Here is a 25,982-nt window from a genome sequence, read left to right on the forward strand (position 1 = left end):
TAGGAATTCCAGCTGTGCCCGCCGTGGCGTGGGGACTTCCCTGTCTGTCTGAGGGGAGGCAGTATCCGCCATGCCTCTCCCCTCCAGGGGGATGCACTCCCTTCCTGCTGCAGATGACCCTAGTGGGTGTCTGTCATTCGCAGGTACTTCATGCTCGTCGTGGCCCTGCAGGCCCATGCCCAGAACCAGACCTACACGCTGGCTGCCCACATTTCCGAGCGCATCATCGTCAGAGTAAGTTTTCTCCTGACTCACAGAACACCCCTATCCTCTTGCCCCCTTCTCCTGGCTTTTCGGTTCCCCCACCAACCCTTTGCCTGGCTCTTCAAGACCCCTGCTGCCCTTCCCCCCTTTCTCTGCCTGGCTTTCTGGGACCCCACTCCCGATCCTTCCCGCACTTTATGAAGAAGGCAGCCCACGTGTTCCTGCAGGAACCCAGCACAGAGAGACACGGACAGAGAAGAAGGCACATTCTCCAGGAGGGGAGTGCAAGGCTGGGGATGCGTTGCCCAGGAAGGGGCTGTGGGGAGCGAGGGAACGGTCTTGGGACTTTCAGTGGGTGTCCTGGCTGAATTTTCCAGATGCCTGAGGGGCAGCAGGGCTGAAGGCTGGAGTCAAGGCCAGGCAGGAAAGAGACTGGATTCCCCTGACAGGTTCTCCCAGCGTTCAGCTAGTCGAGCTCTCGTCTCCCATGGGGAACGGGAGCGTAGGGGTCTGAGGAACATAGGTCGGTTTTGGCCCCGCGTGGCCGCTCAGAAGCAGGAAGCAGTGAGAGTCAGGCTGTGACGTTGTGATTGGCTGTCTCCGCCCTGCCGCCTTTTAAGTGCTTTGTCCGTTTCCTCTAGCAAAGGGCCAGTTCGGGGGTAAAACACAAACGGAGGGCGGACGGGGACCCCGGAGTCTGCAGACAAGTAAGTACATGACAAGCTATGCAGCCTCCGGGGGGCTCCACAACAGAGCTGTGGGAAAAGCGGACAGCCTGGACCACACAGACTCAACCCCTGAGCAGGGCACAGCTGCAGCCATGGCCTAGCCAGTGCAGAGATGAGATACAGACCAGTAGCTCCCTGTGAGAGACCCCCCCCTCAGCAGCACCTTGCAGGATTCAGTACGATCCTTGCTCCAGGGAGGGAGAGTTGGCACGTCCTGGTAGCCCCCTGCTCTCATGCAGTCCCAGTCCCAGCAGCGCTGGCCTCTGGGGAGATGAGTCTGTGTGGTCCTTATTTTGGGTAGGGAGAGCGTCAGTACAATTCCAGGGGCTCAGGTAGCGTAAGGCTCAGGAAATGGGAGAGGAAAGGTGCGGACACAGATTCTATTGGCCGGTGCCTGCTGAGAGAGTCTCGATCAGAGATGGGGATCGGAGAGCAGAGAACACCCCACTGTAGGGCTGTTTCCTCACAAAGTGCAGGCAGGGCTTTGTTGCCACAGGCTTGGGGAGCAAAGTCCTCACCCCTCCTTGGCCCACACAGAACCCCTGTCTCCTGCTCCTCTGTCTGGTTTCGCTGCATTGCTTCATACTGCCGCAGAGCTCTGCATCATGCCCAAAACGACCCCGGGGCTGTGTGTGTCCTCGGCTGGCCGTGCCGCCCTGCACTGGGAGGGGGAGTTCAGGCAGGTTGCTCCCCTAGCAGCCTCCTGGGGAGCTGGTACTGCTGGCTTTTGAGCTCTGCGGTCACAGCCTGATAACCGTTCAAGTACCTACGCCTGAGCTTTTCCATCGGCAGCTGGACAGGGAGCCTCCTAGGGTGTGTCTGCACTGCGATAAACACCCCGCAGCCTGGCCACAACTGGCTGGGGCAGCAGGCTCAGGCTATGGGGATATGAAATTGCTGTGTAGACGTTCGGGCTCAGGCTGGAGCCTGTGCTCTGAGACCCCGCAGGGGGGAAGGATCTCAGAGCTCGGCCTCCTGCCTGAACCCGAACATCTACACTGCAATTTTACAGCCCCGCAAGCCTGAGTCATCTGACCTGAGGCTTGGGGCCGTGGATATTTTATCAGAGGCGTATCCTGACATTGCTGGGTCTGCAGGCACTTGCCAGTTAAACCCAGCACGGCTCCTTGTCCTTCCCAGGCTGCCCTGGGCTCACAGAGGTTCCATCCCACCTCACATACAAGGTAACCTTAGAATAAGGGCGCAGCCTGGCTGCACGGTTCAGTCTTGACACAGGCTCCGTTGCTGCTCCTTAAGCCCGTTTACCACATTTCCCCATCCCCGCTAGTGACTGGAAGCCTGGGCTAGAACGTGGATGCCCTCAACCGTGGCAGGCAGCCATGATCACTCCGGGGTCTTCTCATCACACAGGGGTGTAATCCTCTGTGTGGGGGCATCCAAACACCGTCTATGCCAGCTGCGCATGGTGCCCTGGCCCTCTGGTGCGTGTTTCAGGGGGATGAGTCTGGGGGGGTCCCTGCTTAGGATTCTGTTGAAGGCCCCCGTGCTCATGCTGTCTCCACCTACCAGCACCGGCCCCTCCTCTCTTTGGTTTCATCTCTCTGCTGCTGCTCTGGACGCTCTTCAGTCGCTGCCCTCTTGCTTTTCCACAGGCCTCTAACCCGGGTCAGTTTGAGAGTGACAGCGACGTCCTCTGGCAGCGGGCTCAGCTTCCTGACACGGTCTTTCACCACGGCCGAGTTGGCATCAACACCGACCGCCCCGATGAAGCCCTGGTGGTCCATGGCAACGTGAAGGTCATGGGCTCGCTGATGCACCCGTCAGATATCCGAGCGAAAGATGACATTCAGGAGGTGAGAGCTGGGGAAGGCTGGCAGGACACAGGAGGCCAGTCTGAGTTGGATGGTGGGGCTGGAGAGGCACCTAAATCAGAGTTTCTACCAAATGACTGGAGGATAGCTAATGTGATGCCAATTTTTTAAAAAGGGCTCCAGAGGTGACCCTGGCAACTGCAGGCTGGTAAGCCTGACTTCAGTACCGTGCAAACTGGTTGAAACTATAGTAAAGAACAGAATTGTCAGACACATAGATAAACATAATTCGTTGGGGAAAAGTCAACATGGTGTTTGTAAAGGAAATCATGCCTCATCAATCTACTAGAATTCTTTAAGGGGGTCAACAAGCATGTGGACAAGGGGGAATCCAGTGGATATAGTATACTTAGATTTTCAAAAAGCCTTTGACAAGATCCCTTACCAAAGGCTCTTAAGCAAAGTAAGCTGTCATGGGGTAAGAGGGAAGGTCCTCTTATGGATTGGTAACTGGTTAAAAGATAGGAAACAAAGGGTAGGAATAAATGGTCAGTTTTTAGAATGGAGAGAGGTAAATAATGGTGTTCCCAAGGGGTCTATACTGGGACCAGTCCTAGTCAACAGATTCATAAATGATCTGGAAAAAGGTGTAAACAGTGAGGTGGCAAAATTTGCAGATGATACAAAACTATTCAATATAGTTAAGTCCCAGGCAGCCTGGGAAGAGTTACAAAGGGATCTCTCAAAACTGGGTGACTGGGCAACCAAATGGCAGATGAAGTTCAGTGTTGATAAATGCAAAGCAATGCACATTGGAAAACATAATCCCAACAATAGATATAAAATGTTCGGGTCTAAATTAGCTGTTACCACTCAAGAAAGAGATCTTGGAGTCATTGTGGATAGTTCTCTGAAAACATCCACTCAATGTGGTTTTAGAAAAGGTAGATCATGCCAAACCAACCTGATCTCCTCCTTCTTTGAGAAAGTAACAGATTTTTTTTGGACAAAGGAAACGCAGTGGATCTAATTTACCTAAATTTCAGTAAGGCGTTTGATACTGTGCCACATGGGGAATTATTAGTTAAATTGGAAAAGATGGGGATCAATACGAACATTGAAAGGTGGATAAGGAATTGGTTAAAGGGGAGACTACAATGCGTCCTACTGAAAGGTGAATTGTCAGGCTGGAGGGAGGTTACCAGTGGAGTTCCTCAAGGATCAGTTTTGGGACCAATCTTATTTAATCTTTTTATTACTGACCTCGGCACAAAAAGTGGGAGTGTGCTAATAAGGTTTGCGGATGATACAAAGCTGGGAGGTATTGCCAATTTAGAGAAGGACCGGGATATCATACAGGAGGATCTGGATGACCTTGTAAACTGGAGTAATAGTAATAGGATGAAATTTAATAGTGAGAAGTGTAAGGTTATGCATTTAGGGATTAATAACAAGAATTTTAGTTATAAGCTGGGGACACATCAGTTAGAAGTAACGGAGGAGGAGAAGGACCTTGGAGTATTGGTTGATCATAGGATGACTATGAGCCGCCAGTGTGATATGGCCGTGAAAAAAGCTAATGCGGTCTTGGGATGCATCAGGAGAGGTATTTCCAGTAGGGATAAGGAGGTGTTAGTACCGTTATACAAGGCACTGGTGAGACCTCACCTGGAATACTGTGTGCAGTTCTGGTCTCCTATGTTTAAGAAGGATGAATTCAAACTGGAACAGGTACAGAGAAGGGCTACTAGGATGATCCGAGGAATGGAAAACTTGTCTTATGAAAGGAGACTCAAGGAGCTTGGCTTGTTTAACCTAACTAAAAGAAGGTTGAGGGGAGATATGATTGCTCTCTATAACTATATCAGAGGGATAAATACTGGAGAGGGAGAGGAATTATTTAAGCTCAGCACCAATGTGGACACAAGAACAAATGGATATAAACTGGCCACCAGGAAGTTTAGACTTGAAATTAGACAAAGGTTTCTAACCGTCAGAGGAGTGAAGTTTTGGAATAGCCTTCCAAGGGAAGCAGTGGGGGCAAAAGATCTATCTGGCTTTAAGATTAAACTCGATAAGTTTATGGAGGAGATGGTATGATGGGATAACATGATTTTGGTAATTAATTGATCTTTAAATATTCATGGTAAATAGGCCTAATGGCCTGTGATGGGATGTTAGATGGGGTGGTATCTGAGTTACCCAGGAAAGAATTTTCTGTAGTATCTGACTGCTGAATCTTGCCCATATGCTCAGGGTTCAGCAGAAGGCCATATTTGGGGTCGGGAAGGAATTTTCCTCCAGGGCAGATTGGAAGAGGCCCTGGAGGTTTTTCGCCTTCCTCTGTAGCATGGGGCACGGGTCACTTGCTGGAGGATTCTCTGCTCCTTGAAGTCTTTAAACCACGACTTGAGGACTTCAATAGCTCAGACATAGGTGAGGTTTTTCGCAGGAGTGGGTGGGTGAGATTCTGTGGCCTGCGTTGTGCAGGAGGTCAGACTAGATGATCATAATGGTCCCTTCTGACCTTAGTATCTATGAATCTATGTGCAGCAGCAGTCCAAAAAGCAAACAGAATGTTGGGAATCATTAAGAAAGGGGTAGATAATAAGACAGAAAATATCATGTTGCCTCTATATAAATCCATGGTACGCCCACATCTTGAATACTGTGTGCAGATGTGGTCGCCCCACTGCAGAAAAGGTATATTGGAATTGGAAAAGGTTCAGAAAAGCGCAACAAAAATTATTAGGGGTATGGAACGGCTGCCATATGAGGAGCGATTAATAAGACTGGGGACTTTTCAGCTTGGAAAAGAGATGACTAAGGGGGGATATGATAGAGGTCTATAAAATCATGACTGGTGTGAAGAAAGTAAATAAGGAAGTGTTATTTACTCCTCATAACACAAGAACTAGGGGTCATCACATGAAATTAATAGGCAGCAGGTTTAAAACAGATAAAAGGAAGTATTTTTTCACACAACACACAGTCAACCTGTGGAACTCCTTGCCAGAGGATGTGAAGGCCAAGACTATAACGGTTCAAAAAAGAACTAGATAAGTTCATGGAGGATAGGTCCAACAATGGCTATTAGCCGGGATGGGCAGGGATGGTGTCCCTAGCCTCTGTTTGCCAGAAGCTGGGAATGGGCAACAAGGGATGGATCACTTGATGATTACCTGTTCTGTTCATTCCCTCTGGGGCACCTGGCATTGGCCACTGTTGGAAAAGAGGATACTGAGCTAGATGGACCCTTGGTCTGACCCAGTTTGGCCGTTCTTATGTTCTAAAAGTTCGTATATTGATGTGAGATGCTCCATCTGCACAGCTGAGCAGGAAAGCCCTTGAGTACAGAGTTTCTGGAGAGCATGTGAGCTGCCTCATGCCCTGCAGGCCGGAAATCCCATGAGAACAGAACAGCCTCTCTCCAAGGCATGGCTTGTCTCATGGAATTTCAGCTCTTCTTCTAGCTGGAACCAGAAAGTGCCAAACAACAAATATGAAAACCACCAAAGACATCAAGCCAAACTTTATCCAGCCTCAGATCAGAGCCAGTCAGAGCCTTGCGGGAAGGTCCTGGTGGGTTCTTAATTGAACTGATCTGGATAATCTCTTCCAGCAAGGTCAAATGTTACTAGATGCAGTGAGGTCTTCAAATCTCAGAGAGCTGTCTTTTCCCCTTCCCATGGTGTGTGGGGGTGTGATGGGGCTCACTCCCTTTTCTCGAGTCATTTGACCTGGTCCTTTTTTGATAAATCCTGGATTTTAATCCTGGCTATGACTGTTAGCAGACTGTGTCCAGCAGGTGGGTGTTCTCATTCTGGGTCTGGTGTCTGAGACCTGCCGCGGTGGGCACTGATGAGAGCCCTCGTGGCCATTGCTCTTTGCTGCCTGGGGCCAGATTCTTGGACTTTTAAAGAACAGCGTCCTACTTATAGATCCCATGTGTTCGCCTTGTCCCAGGTGGACACCACAGAACAGCTGAAGAGGATCTCCCGTATGCGGCTGGTGCACTATAACTACAAGCCAGAGTTTGCTGCCACTGTGGGCATTGAAAGCACGTCTGAGACAGGTACAGTCCCTGCACCAACCCACGGGCGTCATCCTCACAGTTGTATGCTACGGGGGAGTTCTAATGCAAACTAACATTTCTCCTTCATCATAACTCGCAGCCCCTCCTGCTGCTCCATGCCAGCTGAGCTGATGCCTCTCCATCCTGCCCTGCAGCAGTCCAAAGAAAGTGTAGAATCCAAATATGATATACAAAGAACCTGGGAATCAGTCTTTATCCAGTTGTTCCTTTCCCAGCTGTTTTTCACTGGCGTTAGCCTGAGGTTACATTCTGGCTATGCATGGGCCTTTCAGGAAATTAAGTCCCCTACACTCTGTCTTGGCAGCTCAGGGGTGGATATTGGTTTCTTATTAATCGCTGCATAGTGTGTGGGGTTCATGTCAGCAACCAAGTGTCTCATGAGAAGAAGTCAGCTATTGTGGAAGGCGTTTTGGGGGCCAGAACCATGGTGATTGGTGCTGTGGTTTCTGTGCAGGTGTCATTGCTCAGGAAGTGAAGGAGATTCTTCCCGAAGCAGTGAAAGACACCGGGGACATGGTCTTTGCCAATGGGAAAACCATCGAGAACTTCCTGGTGGTGAATAAGGTTAGTGGTACCCTCCACAGAGCAGATGGGGGATGAGTAAGAACTGGTGATTAAAAGGGTGGGGGGAGGATGGTGAATTTTGGTGTGTTTTCTTTTTCCCCTTCACGTAAAGATAGAGGTGAAACAGAGTCAAAATCTGACGCCTGGGAAATGGTCTCTTACCAACACTTGTAAACCAAGTCTCTCCTGCTTGAGTTTCAGCCAGATGTGTTCTGTGAGCTAGCATTGGCATCACTCCACAACCTGGACTCTGGACTCATCCTTCCTGGTTGGTGAGGGCCGCTGGGGAAGACCTGAGCCCAATATTAGTGGGCATTGACAGCAGTTTTTGAGGGACGGCAGGTTCCTGGCTTCCTTTAAGTAGGCTGTTCCGAGGCCTGTGCCCCATCCCAAAAAAGCTACTTGCCAAATTAGGACTCTGTATCTAATCTTCCCATTCTGGTTCAGCTGACAGAGGAGGTTGTGGTGAGATAGCTTGGAGTACCTGGCTCCCTCAGATCTCCTCGACAGTCTTGATCCAGACCCAGGTGTGGCCTGAGGCCACACTAGCTCCGTTGGAGATGATCTCCACCAGCAGGGGATAAAAGTCAGGCATCCATGCTGATCTCACTAGGTTTACCAGCTGCCTTTTGTGTTGCTGGCCATGGGGTTTGGTTGACTTGCCTGTAGACCATAGTGGGAATGAACAGGGCCGATCTTTGGTGCCTCCGTTCCTTTCTGGCTGTGGGTCAATTCCCCTCTGCAGTTAGATGACCAGATGGCAACAGTGGCCAGGCATGTCTTTTTTCATCTGACTCTTGTAGGACCTTGTTACTGCCCCTTGTGGTTTTTGTACACTACCAATTGGATTCCTGCAGTGCACCCTACAGGGAAGCAGGAGCTGGGGCCAAGCATGGTGGGGGCCTGCCTGTTTATGTGGGGTGTCTCGCAAGGAGCATGTTATGCTGGGCCTGGATGATCTGCACTGGCTGCCTGCTGGTCGCCAGGGAGAGTTTAACATGTTGGTTTTGAGCTGGGACCTGCCTATTACTATGAATTACCTGCGGGGTCCAGAGGTCCCAAGCAAGGACCAGGCCTCCACTGTGCTAGGCACATAGATCAAACAGTTGTGCACAGGGCTCAGGCTGGGATTGTGACAAGACCCAGTGCAGGGAAGAAACAGGGAAAAGGGTTTGGGGATAATGAGGCGATGCCTGAGAGTGTGCCTCTCCCCCACCCCCATGGGACAGCGCCGCAGTTGTGAGCAGTGGGGCCTGGGACTGGAGTGCCCTGGTGTACTGGAGAAGCCGAGGCTGGTAGGGTGCTCACTCTCCGAGTGTCAGGATTTGGGGGTGTAGGCGAATGTCTTTGTTGTTGAGAAGGACTGTACATTGACAGGTTGCCAAGGCCTGCTGGTGCCCGAGAGACCCTCCTTTATCCAGATTTGTTACCAACTGAAGTAAGCGCATTAAAAAATGTGTATAAATATCAGTGTCCCGATGGCTAGGCCGTGGTTGGGTGGGTTTCCTCTCGTGCCTTTCCCCTGCCGGGATGCTGAGCAACACATTGTGACCTTTCCACTGGGGAAGGGTAGGTCTGCAGTGGCTCAAGAGATTTGAAGGAGGCCAGGCAGGTCTGTGTGTGTGTGTGTCCCTCTACTCCTGGAGAGGGCTCACGCAGAACGATGTGGCCCTTGGCAGGAGCGGATCTTCATGGAGAATGTTGGGGCAGTGAAGGAGCTCTGCAAGCTGACTGACAACCTGGAGACCCGCATTGATGAGCTGGAGAGGTGGAGTCACAAGCTGGCTAAGCTCAAGCGTCTGGACAGCATGAAGTCAACGGTCAGCTCTGGGGCATTCAGGTATAGGCATCCTCCCTCCATCTCCAAACATGGGGCAGGGGAGCAGAAAGGAGCATCCCACCTCAGGCCTGTACACCAGTCAGCCTGCACTGGGGAGAATACAGGGAGATTCCTGCCCGGGCACTGGGGTGCGGGTGCAGGGAGATTTCCCCTTGGGCACAGACAGCCTGGTGTTGGGGGTGGGTGCAGGGAAATTCCTCCTTGGATCCAGGCAGCCTGGCACTGCGGGAAGGGAGCAATACAGGGAGATTCCCCTTTGGGCACTGGCTGCCTGGCACTGCCATAGGGGGTATACAGGGAGATTCCCCTTCGGGCTCTGTCTTCCTGGCAGTCGGGGAAATCAGGATTTGGTGCAGTGCTGGGATAATGGGGACTGGAGATGATCCACGAGCTGCTGTTGGGGAAACAAACTGAACCTCGGGCTGTGTACGAGACTCCAGCATGGAAATGGCGGCCTGGTCCGACTCGACTGTCCGTCCCAGGGCGAGCCACATCCTGAGGGTTAATGTTTTTTGACCCGAGAGGAGCAGATGAAGCCTGTTTTGCAGGCCCTAACTGCAGGATGGCTTGGTGAGGGGAGAGAGCTCACTCTGTTTCCTTTCACCTGTTGGAGCCTTCGCCAACAACTGGGCTGTTGGACAGGGCCCTTTAGCCCAGCATGGTGCTCAAAGCTTTCCTCCTGCAGTTACTGAGTCAGGTACACAACCTGCACCCCATTGCCACCCAGTGGGTTCCCCTGGGGTCCCAGCCAGACACATCCCACCTCAATGCCTCTTCTCTGCTTGCAGCCAAACAGGAAGTCAGTTCAGCCGCGCAGGAAGTGTGCCCCACAAAAAGAGGCCCCCCAAAATGGCCAGCAAGGTATGGGAGCCTTTTGCGAAGGGATGTGGGGTTTGACATGCGGGGGGCTGTGTGTCTGGACAGTGTGGGTGTGTCTGGAACAGCGGTGCAGAGCCCGGGGGCTGTGTTCTGCAGTGGGGGACATGTGAGCGGGCCCTATGTCGGGCCAGAGCTAGCTGTGTCCTCCTCCTCCCACTCCTTCTCCCGCTCCCAGTGCCCTGCGGCCATCCTGCCTCTCGCAGCAGGACGAGCCAATGCCTTGTGGATGAGCCATCCTGCTGCTGCTGCTTCAGTGACCACCAAAGGGCATGGTGTGATGCAGGAGGAATGGCCTCCCGCACTGCAGTCCTCCCATCCCGGGGAAGGCTGGGGCCAGGGGGAGAGGCCCCAGGGCAGAGTGGAATAGAAATGCAGTGAGCCCTGCACTGGGCGTGCAGTTGATTCCCCTGCATTTCTCCTTCAGTCCCCGTCTGTTGTCACGGAACAAGCCTGCATCAGCCAGCGCTTCCTGCAAGGAACCATCATCGCCCTGGTTGTCGTCATGGCGTTCAGGTGAGAGACTGCACAGCTCCACAGCTGCTAGCTGCCCTCGGCACTGGGAGGCGCTTCTGCTGCCCTATGGCACAGCCAGGGTGGGGACTAGCCTGCGGAGATTCCCGCACCCCATGGCACAGCCAGGGTGGGGACTAGCCTGGGGAGGATCCCCCCCACCCCATGGCACAGCAGGGGTCTAGCCTGGGGAAATATTTCCCCCCACACCCGTGGCTCTGCAGGGATTGCTCTGTTTTATTTTAAACATACCACATTTTCCTGAATGAGTATGTGTTAAAATGTTAGGCCCGTGTCTTGTCTAACTGCTGCAGAGTGCATCATCCTCACACACCCACAGCAGGATTTAGTTCTCTCACTGAGGGCAAGGACTGTGCAAGCATCTGTTAGGCAGCTTCACCAGCACAACCCAGACTCGCCGTACACCGTCCCTGAGCAGGGGCTCAGACGAGCTGCCTTTTGTTGGAGGGAGAGATCCCCATCCCGGCCTCTCCAAACCCAGCCCCTTGCAGCCCTCGGGTCTCTCACCTCCACTGTGACGCCCTCCGGCTCGCTGACTCTTGCTGGCTCCATTACAAGCATCTTCCTCGCCAGCCACGCTGGGCGTGGCCCCCTCTGGGCGCTGCTCTATCCCACCTCAGTTTCTGGGACAAACTGGTTCCCAGAGTGAGTGGGCACAGCTCTTATTGATGTCCATGGGAGTCACGCCTGCTTACTCAGGGCTGAATTAGGCACCTGGCTTCACCTTTAAGACTCTGGGCTACGTATTCTGCGCCACCAGCACCTCCCACCAACAAAGGGGGCCTCTGTTTCCTTCTCCAGCTCATGTTCGTCCCTCTGTGCTGGCCCCTGTATCTGCAATGCCCTTCCTGTCCCAGATCCCTTTCTTCTCCTCCGTCTGCCATCAGCCTCAGTGCCCCTACCTGAGCAGTGCTGGCCTATTGCCTGTTCAGAGAGGGGGATAGCTCATGACAACCCCCCAGCCAGCTAAAGAGCTGATGATAAAAAGAGCCCTGGATGAGGACCCTGTAAGCATCATCTGGGCTCGGGAGGGAGTGGTAGCTGGCCTGCAGCTGCCCGCCTAACCTTGAAGGGTTTGGACCATTGAGACAGACAGCCACTGTGGTGCTGCAGAGGGAGAATCTCCTTCCTCTTGCCATAGTGCAGATACTTATCCCTGGGCGTGTAATCTTCTCTCTCTCCTTCCCAGTGTGGTGTCCATGTCCACCCTCTACGTGCTCAGCTTGCGCAATGAGGAGGACCTCGCAGATATTGATGGGTATGTGTCCCCCCTCATGCACGCGTCCTCCAGAACATGCCCCGGCTTCCTGTGTTCCCTGGGGGTCTGCAATAGCTGACAGACTGGAGGGAATACAGAGATGAGCAGAAAAGACAAGCACAGGGCTGGAGGGATAGGTTGGTGCAGCGAGATTAATGGAATGACGTGGCTTTGCCCAGACAAGTCAGTGCAGGGAAAGTGGGGTTATGGTGTCTGTCTTTTAAATCTTAGCTGGGAGCATGGGGTGAAACTGACCAAGAAATATCTATAGAGATATCAGGTGGGTGAAGTTGATGAGAGAGACAAGCTTTCGAGCTACACAGAGCCCTTCTTCAGGGCTGGGAAAGGTACTCCCAACATCCATAGCTAAATGCAGGGTAATGTTTAGCAGAGTAATGAATTTAAGCTCCCGGACTCATCTTGCGAAAGTGTTGTGCAGGTTTCCTTTGAGGATGAGGACTGAGAGATCAGATATGGAGTGATCGCTTTGTGAAGAGTGCTCACCCACAGCTGATAGGGTGTTTTGTGTGTTTTATCATTTTCCTGTGTGAGTTCATTCAAGAGTATAGTGATTGTCTGGTTTTACCCACGTAGTTGTTACCGGGGCGTTTAGTGCACCGAATGAGGCACACCACATGTTGTGATAGGCATGTGTAGAACCTGTAGGTCTTGACAGGTGTGTTGTGGGGGGAGCTGGTCATTATAGCAGTGGACCACAGGTTTTGCATCTGTTGTTCTGGCAGGGTCTGGTGCCGCTTTGCATTGGTGTGTCCTGGTCTGTGGGGAGCTTGCTTCTGATGATGAGCTTGGAGAAGTTGGGGGGTTGTATGAAGGCCAGAAGAGGGGGTTCATGAAAGCTTTTTTTCGGGATGGAGTCCCCATTGAGTATGGATTGTAGTTGTTTGATGATACCCCATAGGCTTCCAGTGTGGTGTGGTAGGTGACAGCTTACGGTTGTGTGGTCAGAGGGGGTTTTATTTCTGTACTGCAGCAGGTTCTCTCGGGTATCTGGGTGACCCGTTTCATGATGGAATCTATTTCTCTGGTGGAGAGTCCTTTGGTGAAGCTGGTTTTAAGTGTGTTAAGGTGTTTATCTAGAAGATAATAAGGTGATAAGTAACAGTTAGCATGGATTTGTCAAGAACAAATTGTGTTAAACCAAACAAATAGCTTTCTTTGACAGAGTAACAAGCCTTGTGGATAGGGGGGAAGCAGTAGAAGTGGTATATCTTGACTTTAGTAACGCTTTTGATACTGTCTCACATGACCGTCTCATAAACAAACTAAGGAAATACAGCCTAGGTGGAGCTACTATAAGGTGGGTGCCTAACTGGCTGGAAAATCATTCCCAGAAAGTAATTATCAGTGGTTCACAGTCAGGCTGGAAGGGCGTATCAAGTGGGGTCCCATGGGGATCAGTTCCGGGTCTGGTTAAATATCTTCATCAATGATTTAGATAATGACAGAGAGAGTACACTTATAAAGTTTGCAGATGATACCAAGCTGGGAGGGATTGCAAGTGCTTTGGAGAATAGGATTAAAATTCAAAATGATCTGGATAAATTGGAGAAATGGTCTGAAGTAAATAGGATGAAATTCAACAAGGACAAATGCAAAGAACTCCACTTAGGAAGGAACAATCAGTTGCAAATGTACAAAATGGGAAATGACTGCCTAAAAAGGAATACTACGGAAAGGGATCTGGGGATCATAGCGGATCACAAGCTTAATATGTGTCAACAGTGTAACACTGTTGCAAAAAATTCGAACATCATTCTGGGATGTATTAGCAGGAGTGTTGTAAGCAAGACACGAGCAGTAATTCTTCTGCTCTACTCCGTGCTGATTAGGGCTCACCTGGAGTATTGTGTCCAGTTCTGGGCACCACATTTCAGGAAAGATGTGGACAAATTGGAGAAAGGCCAGAGAACAGCAACAGGAATGGTTAAAGGTCTAGAACACATGACCTGTGAAGGAAGATGGAAAAAATTGGGTAGTTCAGTCTTCTCTTCTCCAGACTGAGAGGGGACATGATGATAGTTTTCAAGTACATAAAAGGTTGTTACAGGAGGAGGGAGAAAATTTGTTCTAATTAATCTCCTGAGGCTAGGACAAGAAGCAATGGTCTTAAATTGCAGCAAGGGAGGTTTACGTCGGACATGAGGAAAAACTTACTAACTGTCAGGGTAGTTAGGCACTGGAATAAATTGCCTAGGAAAGTTGTGGAATCTCCATCATTGGAAATGTTTAAGAGCAAGTTAGACAAACACCTGTCAAGGATGGTCTAGATAATGCTTAGTCCTGCCCTGAGTGCAGGGGACTGGACTAGATGACCTCTCGAGGTCCCTTCCAGGCCTATGATTCTGTGATTTCTTGCATTATTTCCAGGTAACTTTCCTGTGTTTTTTCCTTCCGTGTGTGAAAGCTTAAATTCATTGCTCTGCTAAACACTAAAAATCAGGCACTGGATTTATGGCTTATTACTAGGGCCCTACCAAATTCGTGGTCTATTTTGGTCAATTTCACAGTCCTAGAATTTTAGAAATCGTAAATTTCATGATTTCAGATATTTAAATCTGAAATTTCACGGTGTGGTAACTGTAGGGTCCTGACCCGAAAAGGTCTTGTGCGGGGGTTCGCAAGGTTGTTGTTGTGGGGTTGCGGAATTGCCGCCCTTACTGCTGGTGGCGACGATGCCTTCAGGGCTGAGCAGCTGGAGAGCGGCTGCTGCTGGCCAGGAGCCCAGCTCTGAAGGCAGAGACACTGCCAGCAGCAGCGCAGAAGGAAGGATGGCCTGGTATGGTGTTGCCACCCTTACTTCTGCGCTGTTGCCTGCAGAGCTGGGCCGTTGGCCAGCAGCCGCCACTCTCCAGCCAACCAGCTCTGAAGGCAACAGCAGCACCTCAGTACAATAACCTTGTGAACCCCCTGCAACCACCTTTTGGGTTGGGACCCCCAGTTTGAGAAACGCTGGTCTCCCCTGTGAAATCTGTGTAGTCTCGAGTAAAAGTACACAAAAGAACAGATTTCACGGGGGGAGAACAGATTTCAGGATCCGTCAATTTGGTAGGGCCCCTACTTATTACAATAATATGTAACCCACTAACTCCCTCTTTTTGTCTTATGACTATGTCTTAATGGGCCACTCATCCAGTGAAGTGAGCTGTAGCTCACGAAAGCTTATGCTCAAATAAATTTGTTAGTCTCTAAGGTGCCACAAGTCCTCCTTTTCTTTCTACCTTGAATGGTCCCTTACAGTATGTTCCACAAACAATCTGTTCCACCCCGCATTTAGCTGTGATGCTGGGAGTACCTTTCCCAGCCCTGAAGAAGAGCTCTGTGTGGCTCCAAAGCTTGTCTTTCTCCCCAACAGAAGTTGGTCCAATAAAAGATATTCCCTTCCCCACCTTATCTCTCTAATCCCCTGGGACTGACATGGCAACAACTACACTGCATACAAGATACATCTATGACAGCAAATCTTTCCTGACAGTGAGTTGTGCTGGGCTGGGGAACAGTCCCCCAGGGTAGTGGTGAAAGTCCTGTCACTCGAGGCGCCTAAAATGGATTGGACAATCCCCTGGCGAATGGACTGTAGAGCCTCAGGGGGACAGATTTGATGAGACGCAGCAGGTCCTTTCCATCTCCGATGCCTGACTGGTCTGTGATATTAGACATGCAGCTTTACCCGAACAACCTTTGGGTAGCTGCCTGAGGAATGACAGGTTGAATTTGGCCACTGGGGGAAGCCCATAACAGAAATGTTATTAGGAGCTCCTTGACTGTAGAGACTAATGAGCAGATGCTGCAGAGTCCAGCCAAAGTACGTCCCGAATTCATGCCAAGATCAGTGGGAAGAGGTCAGAGTGAGGCCTCCTCTGTTTAGTTGCCTCAAGCAAACTGGGAGAAGCAGAGGAAATAAAAACAGTGTACTGACGTTTGGCTAGAAATGTGCCTTTGCGGCACCTGTTTAAAGAGCTGCTCCCGGGTGTCTGGAGCAATTGGCTGCGTAGCTAAGAATCAGCATCACTCTGCTGACATCAATGGAGCTAGGCCAGTTTGCACCAGCGGAGGCTCAGGCCCTCTGAGTAGAGCCTCCTAAGGCCTGAGGAGAGAACGTGAGCACAAGGCGCTGCCCGGATTCCCTGCCCACTTTGCTTCTGCACAGACAGCGGCAGACAGGGTTTTTGCAGACTCGCCTCAAGTCATTGTTGGCACTGGCATTACTGAATAACTGATCTCTCTCTTTCCTTCTCTCTTCCTCTCATTTCTGGCCATCTCCCTTCTGTCCCATTTACCTCTCCATCCCAACCCATTTTCATTCCTGTATTTTCGTGTCCCCTTCCCTCCTTTCCTCTATCTTTTCATTTCTCCTCCCTCTCTTTCTTTGTCTTTCCCTCTCTCCTTGTCTTTCCTCCTCTCTTTTCTTGGTGCCCTGCAGCTCTTTTGCTGTGCCCACTGCCTGTCTCCTGGCCCTTTTTCGGCACAGGGGTCCTGCGGTCCCGGTTGCTCTGTGCCCACGGTACGTTACTCTTCTTTCATTATACTGTTGGTTTGAGTGCTGCCTCCCTTCTCTGCCACCTCTTTTTCTTCCTCCTCTGTCTGCGTTACGGAAGGCACAGACGCTCCTAAACAAAACAGGAAGGCCGGGGGAAAACCAGCATGGCTGAATGGCCAGGCTGTTTGAGTCAAACGGGTATCCTTCTGACTATGAAGATCCAACCCTAGTGAAGCCAGCAGGAAGGAGCCTAGATGCAAGCAGGCAGTGTTTAAGATGGGAATTGGGAGGCTAAGATGGAATTTGAAGAGCAAATAGCAAAAGGGGGATTAAAAACAAAGAAAAAGACATTTTTAAAGTAGATAGAAGCTGAAAAGCAGCAAGAGACTCATTAGGTTGGCAGGATCATCAGGGAGCAGAGGGAGCACGTGTGGAGGGTACAGGTAGGGTTCTGCCACCTGTTCTCATGCTCCGTAGAGCCACCATACACAAGTAGCCTTACTGCCAGCTGTGGGACCAGCCCTGGTGTATGGTGCTACTCACGGTGAGCAAGGGTGGCTGAATCGGTCCCCAAACACTTCCGTTATCTGAGTGTCCGCTACAGTGGGTGTTGGAGAGACGCCCACCCAGCCCTCTGACTCTCCGGTAATATAAGAATGAGGTGGCAAAAGAGGAAGTGCTGAAACACATGAATAAATTAAAGAGCAACAAGCCATCCAGAGCAGACGTACAGCCAAGAGTTATGAAGGGGCTGAGCTGCCAACTCTAATCTGTGATCTCGCATTAAAATGAGCTCCTGCCCTGGAAGAACAGAGGGCACCAACTGTTGTACTTAGCTTTAAAAAAGACACCGGGAACTGCAGCCCAGAAAGCCTCACTTCAGCTGAGGAAACAGGCTGAAATACTGATTGAAAAGAGAACTGTAAACCACCTGTGTGATCAAACCAGCACAGCTTGCAAAGTGAAAAATCATGCCTCATCAGTCTCTTAGAACTCTTCGATCATGTCAACAAAATAGTGGATAAAGGAGAACTGGGTGGCATAATTTATTTGAACTTTCAAAAAACCCTTGACATAGTCCTTCACTGGAGGGTATTATAGCAAGTAAGGAACTAACGTTGACTTAAATGGTAGTGAGACAAGGCCTCGGTGTTGAAATAGGTAAAGTAACGCACGCAGACGGGAATAATATGAACTATTCCAGTGCCTTACCCGGCTCTAAATGTGACCATTTAGGAAAGATACCTGGGCATCTTTGAAGTCAGCTCAGTGAAGACCCCTGCTCACGCTGTAGCCATGGTCAGGAAACCAAATCAAGTGTGAGGGTGTAAGAGGAATGGAGTGGAGAATAACCTTGACAGTATTATCTCCTGCTGTTATAGATCGTGAATGAGCCACGTTCACTTGGCATCCTGTGATCAGTTCTGGTCACTGTGTCTCAACGAGGGGACAGCTGAAAAGAGCAGAGCTCTGGAGCTGAGTAGTGGAGATTATTGAGGGCGTGGAGAGATTTCCATATAAGATGAGAGAGAAGAGATTGGGGGGGGGAGCGGGGGGAGCTGTTTTGTTTAGAAAGGAGGTGAGTTTGAGAAAGGAGAACACAATAATGACTGGGAGGGAGAAGGTAGACTAGGGACTTCTCTTCACCCTTTCTTGTAATTCTAGAATAAGGGGACATTCAAGAACATAGTAAGGCAATACATTTGAATCTGATAAAAGGAAACCCTTTACACACAGCATAATTAGCATGTGAAATCCACAGGCACAAGAGATGATTGAGACCCAGGCCTACTGGGTTCACAAAAGGATTAGACATGTATCTGGGTAAGAAGAAAAGGAGGACTTGTGGCACCTTAGAGACTAACCAATTTATTTGAGCATAAGCTTTCGTGAGCTACAGCTCACTTCATCGGATGCATTATGCTCAAATAAATTGGTTAGTCTCTAAGGTGCCACAAGTACTCCTTTTCTTTTTGTGAATACAGACTAACACAGCTGCTACTCTGAAATGTATCTGGGCAAGGATACCCTCCGCTTATGTGGGGGAGCACCAAGAGATCTTTTAGAAAGTATGTAAAGCTCCATGCTTCAGGCAATAAGCTAACCCCTAGCTGACTGGAACAGAAAGAAACTTCCCCGGGGGGGCAGGTTAATTCATAATTACCCATTAAGGGGCTTCTTAGAACTTCTTCTGCAGCAGCTAGAGCTGGTCAGTGCCAGATCCAGGATCCTAGGCTAGATCTGGGCTGACAATCCCTGTATTCCAAGCTCTGCTCTGTCTCTGCCAACCATTTCCTTCCCCAGCCTGGCACTCTCCCCCTTCCCTGTCCTGCTCACTAATCGCCCATTCTTCCTCTTTCTCCATGTCTGCTCTGCTCACTGCCCCTCATACCACCCCTTCTCATTCCCCCTCTATACAGATCTAGACAGTGCTTGTGTTTCTTATCTGAAAGGCTCTTACACACATTTCCTGCATTTTAGATTAAATCAGAACTTTGATAAGACTCAGCTTGTTTCTTCCACGGCTTCGTCAGACAGACCTAGTGATGGCACTTCCCCACACCCTGGTAGGTACCAGCTCTGCAGGCTGGAGCGGGGAGCGAGTGGCAGGGGGCATGCTTCTGCTCCAGCCAAGCCACTGCAAACAATGCTGGCAGTTTCCTGGCAGTTCCATGTACAATAGTAGAGCTCATGTGGTTTCCCAGAAGCTGTGATACAATAGGGGATGCAGCCGTGTCTCGGGGAGGGGGCACGGGCGGGCGTGTTCCCAGGGACTGTAATATAGCAGAGGGGATGGGGCCGGGTCTCAGTGCTGGGGGTTCCCGGGGGCTGGGAAACAGCAGAGGGGATGGGGCCGGGTCTTGGTGCTGGGGGTTCCTGGGGGCTGTCTCAGTGCTGCTCATGCTGTTCCATCCCTCTGGTGTTGGCTCATAGGAAGTCTCCTTGGTGTTTGTCTTGCAGTGACAGTGAATGGGCCTGACTCTGCCTATCTCTTGCCCGGCCATAGCATAGCTGTGTGTTTCAGCCCTCCATGTTTCTCCGTGTGCTGTTCTGCCGCTCCCACCAGTGCCTCCCCTGTTGCTGTCTCTGGGAGCAGCCCCACACATGCCCTCAACCGGACAGGTAAGTACCTGGGACATGCCAAAACTTGGAGCGAGCATCTGCTCTGGAGGGTGCTTCTGCCCAGGCCCAGTGCTGCTTCCTGCCTCTGCACCTTCTGAAGGGACGTGTGCCCCCTGTCTGTGAGCTTTGTCTCCCCTCGGTGCTGGGTGCTTTGAGGAGCTCATACCCCCATGCCTGGCCCCCAGCAGCCTGTGACGCCTGGAGGTGATGGGTCTCACACACTAATGTTCATGCACACGCTGTAAATCACCCTCTGTGGTTGAAACCTCTCCGGGGCAACACACGCTCTGCCTGGGACGTATAGCCCAGATGCTACCTGAAGTCTCTCCATGGTGTTGTGGGAGGATTTAGAGAGAGTCTGTGCCCTGAGCTCCAGCCTCATTCCTTCTGGCCAGGTCCCCCCAAAATGGAGCAGTGTGTGTGTTTCCCCACCAGCCGTGCTAGCCGCAGCTGTCACAGAGACTGAGCGCTCGCCCCGTCTGTTACAGCTCCTGGGTCTGTGCCGTTATAAGTTCAGACTTGCTAGGCCGTCATCCAGCTATGATCGGCCCATACGGTAGCTATATGGGCAATGGTTCTAGAAGCTGGCTTGCTCCCTTCTGCCTTGTATCACAGCACGAATGGCACCTGAGATGGCCACTACAGATCCCACAGCAGCCCCAGCAGCAGAGATCTCTGGGCAATAGTGTTGTTCATTAACCCATGCTGCACCCGCCCCGATGGCAGAGCTTAGCTCCCGCCTGGGGAATCTGGCCTCTGCTTGCCAGAGGCTTCCCCTGCCCTCCCTTCCCTCAGCAGATCCCAAACTCTCATCGGCTCTCCTTTCCGTCAGTGGCTCTGGAGTTTCACTCCGGGCACAGATGGGATGGGGTCGGGTTATCTGGAGAAAGGGGTATAAATGGGGTGGCGAGAGGAGCGGTGGTACAGATGAACAGAAGACGGGTGCTCTCCGTCTGCCTCCTGTAACAAGCTGCTGCCTTCCTCAGAGATGACCTGATGGTGCTTCTGCTTGGTCTCTGTCTCTTCCCTCTCTGACTCTGATCCCTCTTTTCCCTTCCTCCCCAGACCAGATCCACACCTCCCTCCTGCTGGGGATGAGTAGCAAAGCTAAATCAAGGGGCGTGACGGGGAAGGTGACCTCTCATGCCAAGTGGCCAAAGACCCCAGAGCGGTCGCAGGGCTTTGGCAGCCCCAACGCCAGCCCCTCCTCCCCCTTCACCCACATTCAGAGCAAATCCAAATACATCTCCAACCTCTCACTGTCACGAAACAGCTTCCCGCTGGGGCAGACCCGGCAGCGGCGCAGCATCACCCAGCCTGCCAGCCAGCAGCCCGACACGGTGGGCACCAGCCAGGACGGTAAGTGGGCCCCCTCCCCCTCTCCCAGCAGTCTGGTCGGCTAGATCCAAACAGCAGCATTACACACCTGAAATGTCCTTCAGCCCCTCTGTAACCTGACCCCCGCCCCACGCACACACTGCGGCCATACCTGGACCCCAGCCTGTGCCCCCCTCCCTCACACTGCAGCCAAACACGGACTCCCATCTTCCCCCATATGCGGCCAGTCCCATAACCCTCTCATTCCCCCCACCACACACAGTGGCCGTGCCGGCACACTGCCCCGGGGATCTCATAGACAAGAGAAATCTATCCCCTTAGCACCCAGACTGTGACATAATGCCCCATTACATCCCTGCAGCGTCGCTGTGGTGCATCTGTCGGGGTGGCCCTGTGTGCAGTCTAGTTGATATCCCCCCCGGCAATTTGCGACCGATCTGTTCTTCCCTGCTGCGTTGTCCGCCTCACCAGGGCACCACCAGAGCTGAGGCGCTACTTACGTCAGCGGAGCTGAGTTTTGCCCGATGCTTGTAAAGCGCTTTGGGAATGAGGGGTCTTTGCAGCCCTGGGGGTGAGGCTTTCTGGAAAGGCCGGGGCTAGCAGCCTAGCCAGCAGGGCCGTTGAGTGTGGAGTTCTCCATCTTCTTGGCTTGAGCACTCACAGCCTCTTCGCGCTTTGGGGTGTGACGCTTCCCAGAGGTGCCAAGAGTTGTGAGGCACCTTGCCATCACCTGCCCTTAGTGTGAGGGAGCCTCATCTGTGCCTGCCGAGGGTCAGCTCCCCAATCCCATGGGCAACACAAGCACTGCCCTATCAGCCTTCTAGGCCCTGCTGTCCCTCCACAGATTAGCGATAGGAATGCTCCAACCCCTGAGCCCTCTGAGCGTCTCCCTGGAGTGTCCAGCCCTTGGCCCACTGGCAGTGTTCACAGATTTGCTGCTTCCAAAGAAGCCGTATGGCCCAGCTTACCAGTTCCAGCTCAGATCACCACTCTGCTCAATTCACAGCACTTGGATATGTTTGAAGTGAAGTCAAGTATAAGTTTATTTACCAAAGCAGAAAGATTCAAGTAGTAGCAAGTGGAAGCATTGGAAACAAATGGCTACATATAAAACAAAATCATAACATGCATTCAAGAGCCTAGAATAATTCACAAGGTACTCTCATGTCTTGTAGAATATTGCTCACCCAAAATCCTTGCTGAATTTTAAAGCCAGGCTGGTTGTGTATCCTCCTTTCATGAGACAAATACACTGTCAGCTGGCCTCCTAGGTGAGAGATCCTGTATGTTTCTTTGCCCCCCAAGATATACCAGTCCCATCCTTTGTCTTTGTTCATCAGCAGACACCCCCACTGAAAGCCATTTCATCTGGTAGATTTCCTTTCTTGTAGACTTTACATCTCTTTATTAGCACCTGGCTCAGTGTGCAACCAGGCACACAGTGTGAGCCCACAACACACAAATGGCCAGACAGGGAGAGAGCCTAGGCTTCTGTTACCTCCAGCCTGAAAGGAACATCTTTGAGGTATGTCGCCACCTGGTGACTGACCTTAACTCCAAGACCTTAAGAACATAGTTTTTACTATAAATACGTGACTCTTTAATTATTACCCACACATACATTTCACACTGATTGACGACCAGTAGGCTACTGGATCTCGATAGAGACCTCACATGCCACCCTTCGGTGAGATATAATGCAAATAGTCAACCCAGAGGATCCCTCTAAAACCCTATGCTCCCCTTGTGCCCTCTGCCAGCTCCCTGGGTCACAGAGGGATGTCGCCCAGACCCTAGCCCCATGCTCCCAGTTGCCCATGGCTGTGTGGCTCCCACACAAACTCTTTGCCCCCAGCTTGCTCTCTGCCAAACCAAACTAAAGGAAATAAATGGGCGAGAGAGAGAAATGCTGCAGAGAGAAGACGTGGATTTAGCCACATGATGGTGCCAGAGCCCAAGGAATGGCCACTCCCAGAGCTGTCTGCGGAGACAGAGAGACCCTCTTATCTCTGCAGTAGTGTCCCGTGCTGGGTGTGGCCCTCCCCCAAGCAGTGGCGGTGGTGAAGCTGTATAAAGTGGGGATTGGTGCTACCTGGGCCCAGCTGTAACGCTGCCTTATCTGGGTTAGAAACCCAACCAGGTGACCCAGCGCAAACACACGGAAAGGGGGCAGTGAACTCCCTGGCTGAAGGGTGCAGTGATGGTGAGGCTAGGAGAACTGCATGTGTCTAGCGCTAACAGTCACCTCCATGTCCCAGCTGGCCAAGGAAGGGGAGAGAGGGACCTAAGGGAGTTGGGCACCTCTAAGTCCCTTAAACTGCTCTGAAACCCCAGTCTGAGTCAGCAAGAGTTCCCTTCCCCACCTCTGAAGTTAAGCACCGAAATACACATCTAGGCACCCAAAGCGAGTGAGCTTATTACCGGGGGGTCGAGCACCCCAACTGCCATTGCAGTCCCTGGAGTCTGCAAGTACGCAGCACCTCTGAAAACCAGGCCACTTATTGGAGGAGGGAAGCCGTTGTTAGAAAGCCTTGGCCTAATCCCTAAGGCTGAGCAGCAGGAAGTGCTGTCTGCCAGGGAGACCTAGTGGGCAGTGGACTTACCCTGCCCAGGGGAGAACTAGCCCGGCGATTAGCGGGGAGCCTGCAGAAAACTGTGACTCCTCTGCTGATGGGCTTTGGGGGAAGGGATAGCTTCAGGGACCCCAGAAGTCCCTGCCAGTTCCAGCTACTCTGACTCTCCACGCCCAGGAGTTCTGGCCACTTTTCCCCTTCTCAGTACCCTCTCTTCTCTCTGCAGGACCGGACACTTCGCTCCGCTCCATCCGGATTGTGGAGAATGACATGGCCATCACTCCCCACTACTGTGCAGCCAGGGACGCATGCAGGTGAGTGAGAGGTAGGGCCCGGCCTCCCCCTGGATGCTGAGTGAGTGCCAGATTGACAGCTCCTGGAGCCTGAAGCCCTCTGGTTACCCATAGGGCATGGACAGCAATTCTGGCTTCCCCCATGCTGTCCCGCTAGCCTGCCACAGCCTGCATAGGCCGCCTCTGGCAGGGAGGGGCACTCAGTCTCCATCCTGCAGTCAGTCCTTGACCTCTCTGCTGGAGTGCCAGCAGGGAAGCCTGTTACTGTCTCTGCAGGGATGTTTGTAATATGTTCACCTGACTCAGTAGGAACTGGACTGAGACAACCACCAGCCCATTTCACACATGCTCCCAGTCATCTAATGACTCTGGGCCACTGCCAACATAGGGCCATGTATGGAGTTGATGCTCTAGAGGTGAGAGATTCCATCTCCACTCCTGGATCCTCTGCCCAGCCAGCCCTGACGGGCTGGGTTAGAACCCGTGTGCTGGCGATGAATGGATGCGTCTCACGTTAACGATCCCTTGAGCCAAATTACCCAAGTTCCGTCTTGTGCTGCCCCCCGAAAAGCCAAAGAGCCTTGCTGGGGTGCTGCCTGCTTGGGCAGGGAACCCAGCGCCCGTCCCACAGAAGGTTCTGTTCAAGGTATCGAATTCTCTGTCTGTGTCTGCAGGAGAGGAAACATCACCTACCGCATCCCCATCAGCCCATCCACAGCAGTGAACACCAACCTGACCTTGGAGATGAAGTGAGTGAAAACACTTGTCTGCCGCTGGCATCCAAGAGCCAGGGTTACAGTGGCAGGCGTGTGAGGGGTTTATCAGGATGACACTGAGTGGAAGGGGACTCAAAGGGATTCCGAGGGTAACAATAAATACAGAGTGGGAAGGTGTCACGGATCCACAGGATTGGTGCTGTGCCCCAGCTTTGGAGCAGCCTCTAGGAGGAACCTCTCAGTGGGCCAGACCCCCGAGGGGTCTCGCTTTTCCTCCAGGGCAAGCCACATGGTGTCACCGTGTCCTCAGCCTGAACCTCTGGGCTTTCCGCACTCCTGCGTCACACCGTGAGCTCTGTTCAGCGAGTCCCATGCAGACAGACTCCTGGCAGAGACCTGTCCACCCTTCAGGGATTAATGCACCTCACCCAGCATGAGCGGTGACACCAAACGGTGTTGTCAGAACAGCTGGGTTTATTAGTCAGTGGGAACGCGGCATAGGAAGGCCTTAGGTTAGCACAGAGGAATGAAGGTTAAAGCAACGTCCATTCTGGGTAGGCCAGCGCCCAGCCAACTTGTAGTGACCACCAGTATTCAAGTTCCGTGTCTCTCTCAGGCCTGGTCTATACTAGGAAACTAGTTCGGTTGAACTACATCACTCAGGGGTGTAAAAAATTCTGGGGCGCAAAGGATAGCAGTGGGCTCTGGGGGACTGGTGGGAAGGGAGGGGCATGAGGGGGAGGAGGGGGCTCTGGGGGGACCGCTGGACAGGGAGGAGTGTGAGGGGGAGGAACGGGCTCTGGGAGGACCGGAGGGGTGCGAAGGGGAGGAGTGGGTTCTGGGGTGATCGGTGGGAAGGGAGAGGCGCGATGGGGAGGAGCGGGCTCTGGAGGGACCAGTGGGATGGGGGGGCGGGCTCTGGGGGAATGGTGGGGTGGCAGGAGCATGAGGGGGAGGATTGAGCTCTGGGAGAACGGTGGGGTGAGAGGGGCGTGGGGGAGGAGCGGGCTCTGGTGAGGGAATGGTGGGGTGGGGAGGAGCGGGCTCTGGGGGGACCGGTGAGATGGGAGGGGCGTGAGGGGGAGGAGCGGGCTCTGGGGGGACCAGTGGGATGGGAGGGGCGTGAGGGGGAGGAGCAGGCTCTGGAGGGAACGGTGGAGTGGGAGGGACGAGGGGGAACGGTGGGGTGGGAAGAGTGGGCTCTGGGGGGGAGGGAGGGGCATGGGGGGGAACAGTGGGGTGGCAGGGGCATGAGGGGGAGGAGCAGGCTCTGGGGGTGACTGTGAGTAGTGGGTGCGATGCAGGGGGCAGGAGGCGGTGACGGGGTAACTGGCTGAGGTGTGAAGCTGCTGGGGTTCAGTCGGAGTGGCCAGTCTGCTTTCCAGGTGCCAGGCAGAACTCTCACCTCTCTCTCCAGCACCTCCTCTGCTGTGTCCATCTACCTTTGTGGCCTCCAGTCCAGTGACCCATGTCAGAACACCGTGAGCGTGGACAGCTCCACCAATACCACAGACACCCAGGTAGGGACACAGAATCCCGCAAAGGACAGGCACCGCTTGGGCAGCCAGA

The 25,982-nt window shown here is 52.3% G+C and overlaps 1 protein-coding gene across 1 annotated transcript in view; it reads left to right on the plus strand.

Annotated features, from left to right (window-relative positions):
* MYRF (myelin regulatory factor) overlaps window positions 1–25,982 on the plus strand; it is a 106,854-nt gene that overhangs the window by 75,078 nt on the left and 5,794 nt on the right. The window contains exons 11-24 of the mRNA XM_084632218.1: window positions 144–234; window positions 2,546–2,746; window positions 6,671–6,779; window positions 7,255–7,364; window positions 9,044–9,204; window positions 9,993–10,065; window positions 10,508–10,596; window positions 11,804–11,872; window positions 18,852–18,937; window positions 19,332–19,493; window positions 20,559–20,852; window positions 23,631–23,718; window positions 24,372–24,446; window positions 25,831–25,933. Coding sequence (XP_084488344.1) covers window positions 144–234; window positions 2,546–2,746; window positions 6,671–6,779; window positions 7,255–7,364; window positions 9,044–9,204; window positions 9,993–10,065; window positions 10,508–10,596; window positions 11,804–11,872; window positions 18,852–18,937; window positions 19,332–19,493; window positions 20,559–20,852; window positions 23,631–23,718; window positions 24,372–24,446; window positions 25,831–25,933 — 1,711 coding nt within the window. The remainder of the gene's footprint in view (window positions 1–143; window positions 235–2,545; window positions 2,747–6,670; window positions 6,780–7,254; window positions 7,365–9,043; window positions 9,205–9,992; window positions 10,066–10,507; window positions 10,597–11,803; window positions 11,873–18,851; window positions 18,938–19,331; window positions 19,494–20,558; window positions 20,853–23,630; window positions 23,719–24,371; window positions 24,447–25,830; window positions 25,934–25,982) is intronic.

The sequence above is a fragment of the Lepidochelys olivacea genome (assembly GCF_965140295.1).
Source record: "Lepidochelys olivacea isolate rLepOli2 genome assembly, chromosome: 6".
Classification (NCBI taxonomy): Eukaryota; Metazoa; Chordata; order Testudines; family Cheloniidae; genus Lepidochelys; species Lepidochelys olivacea.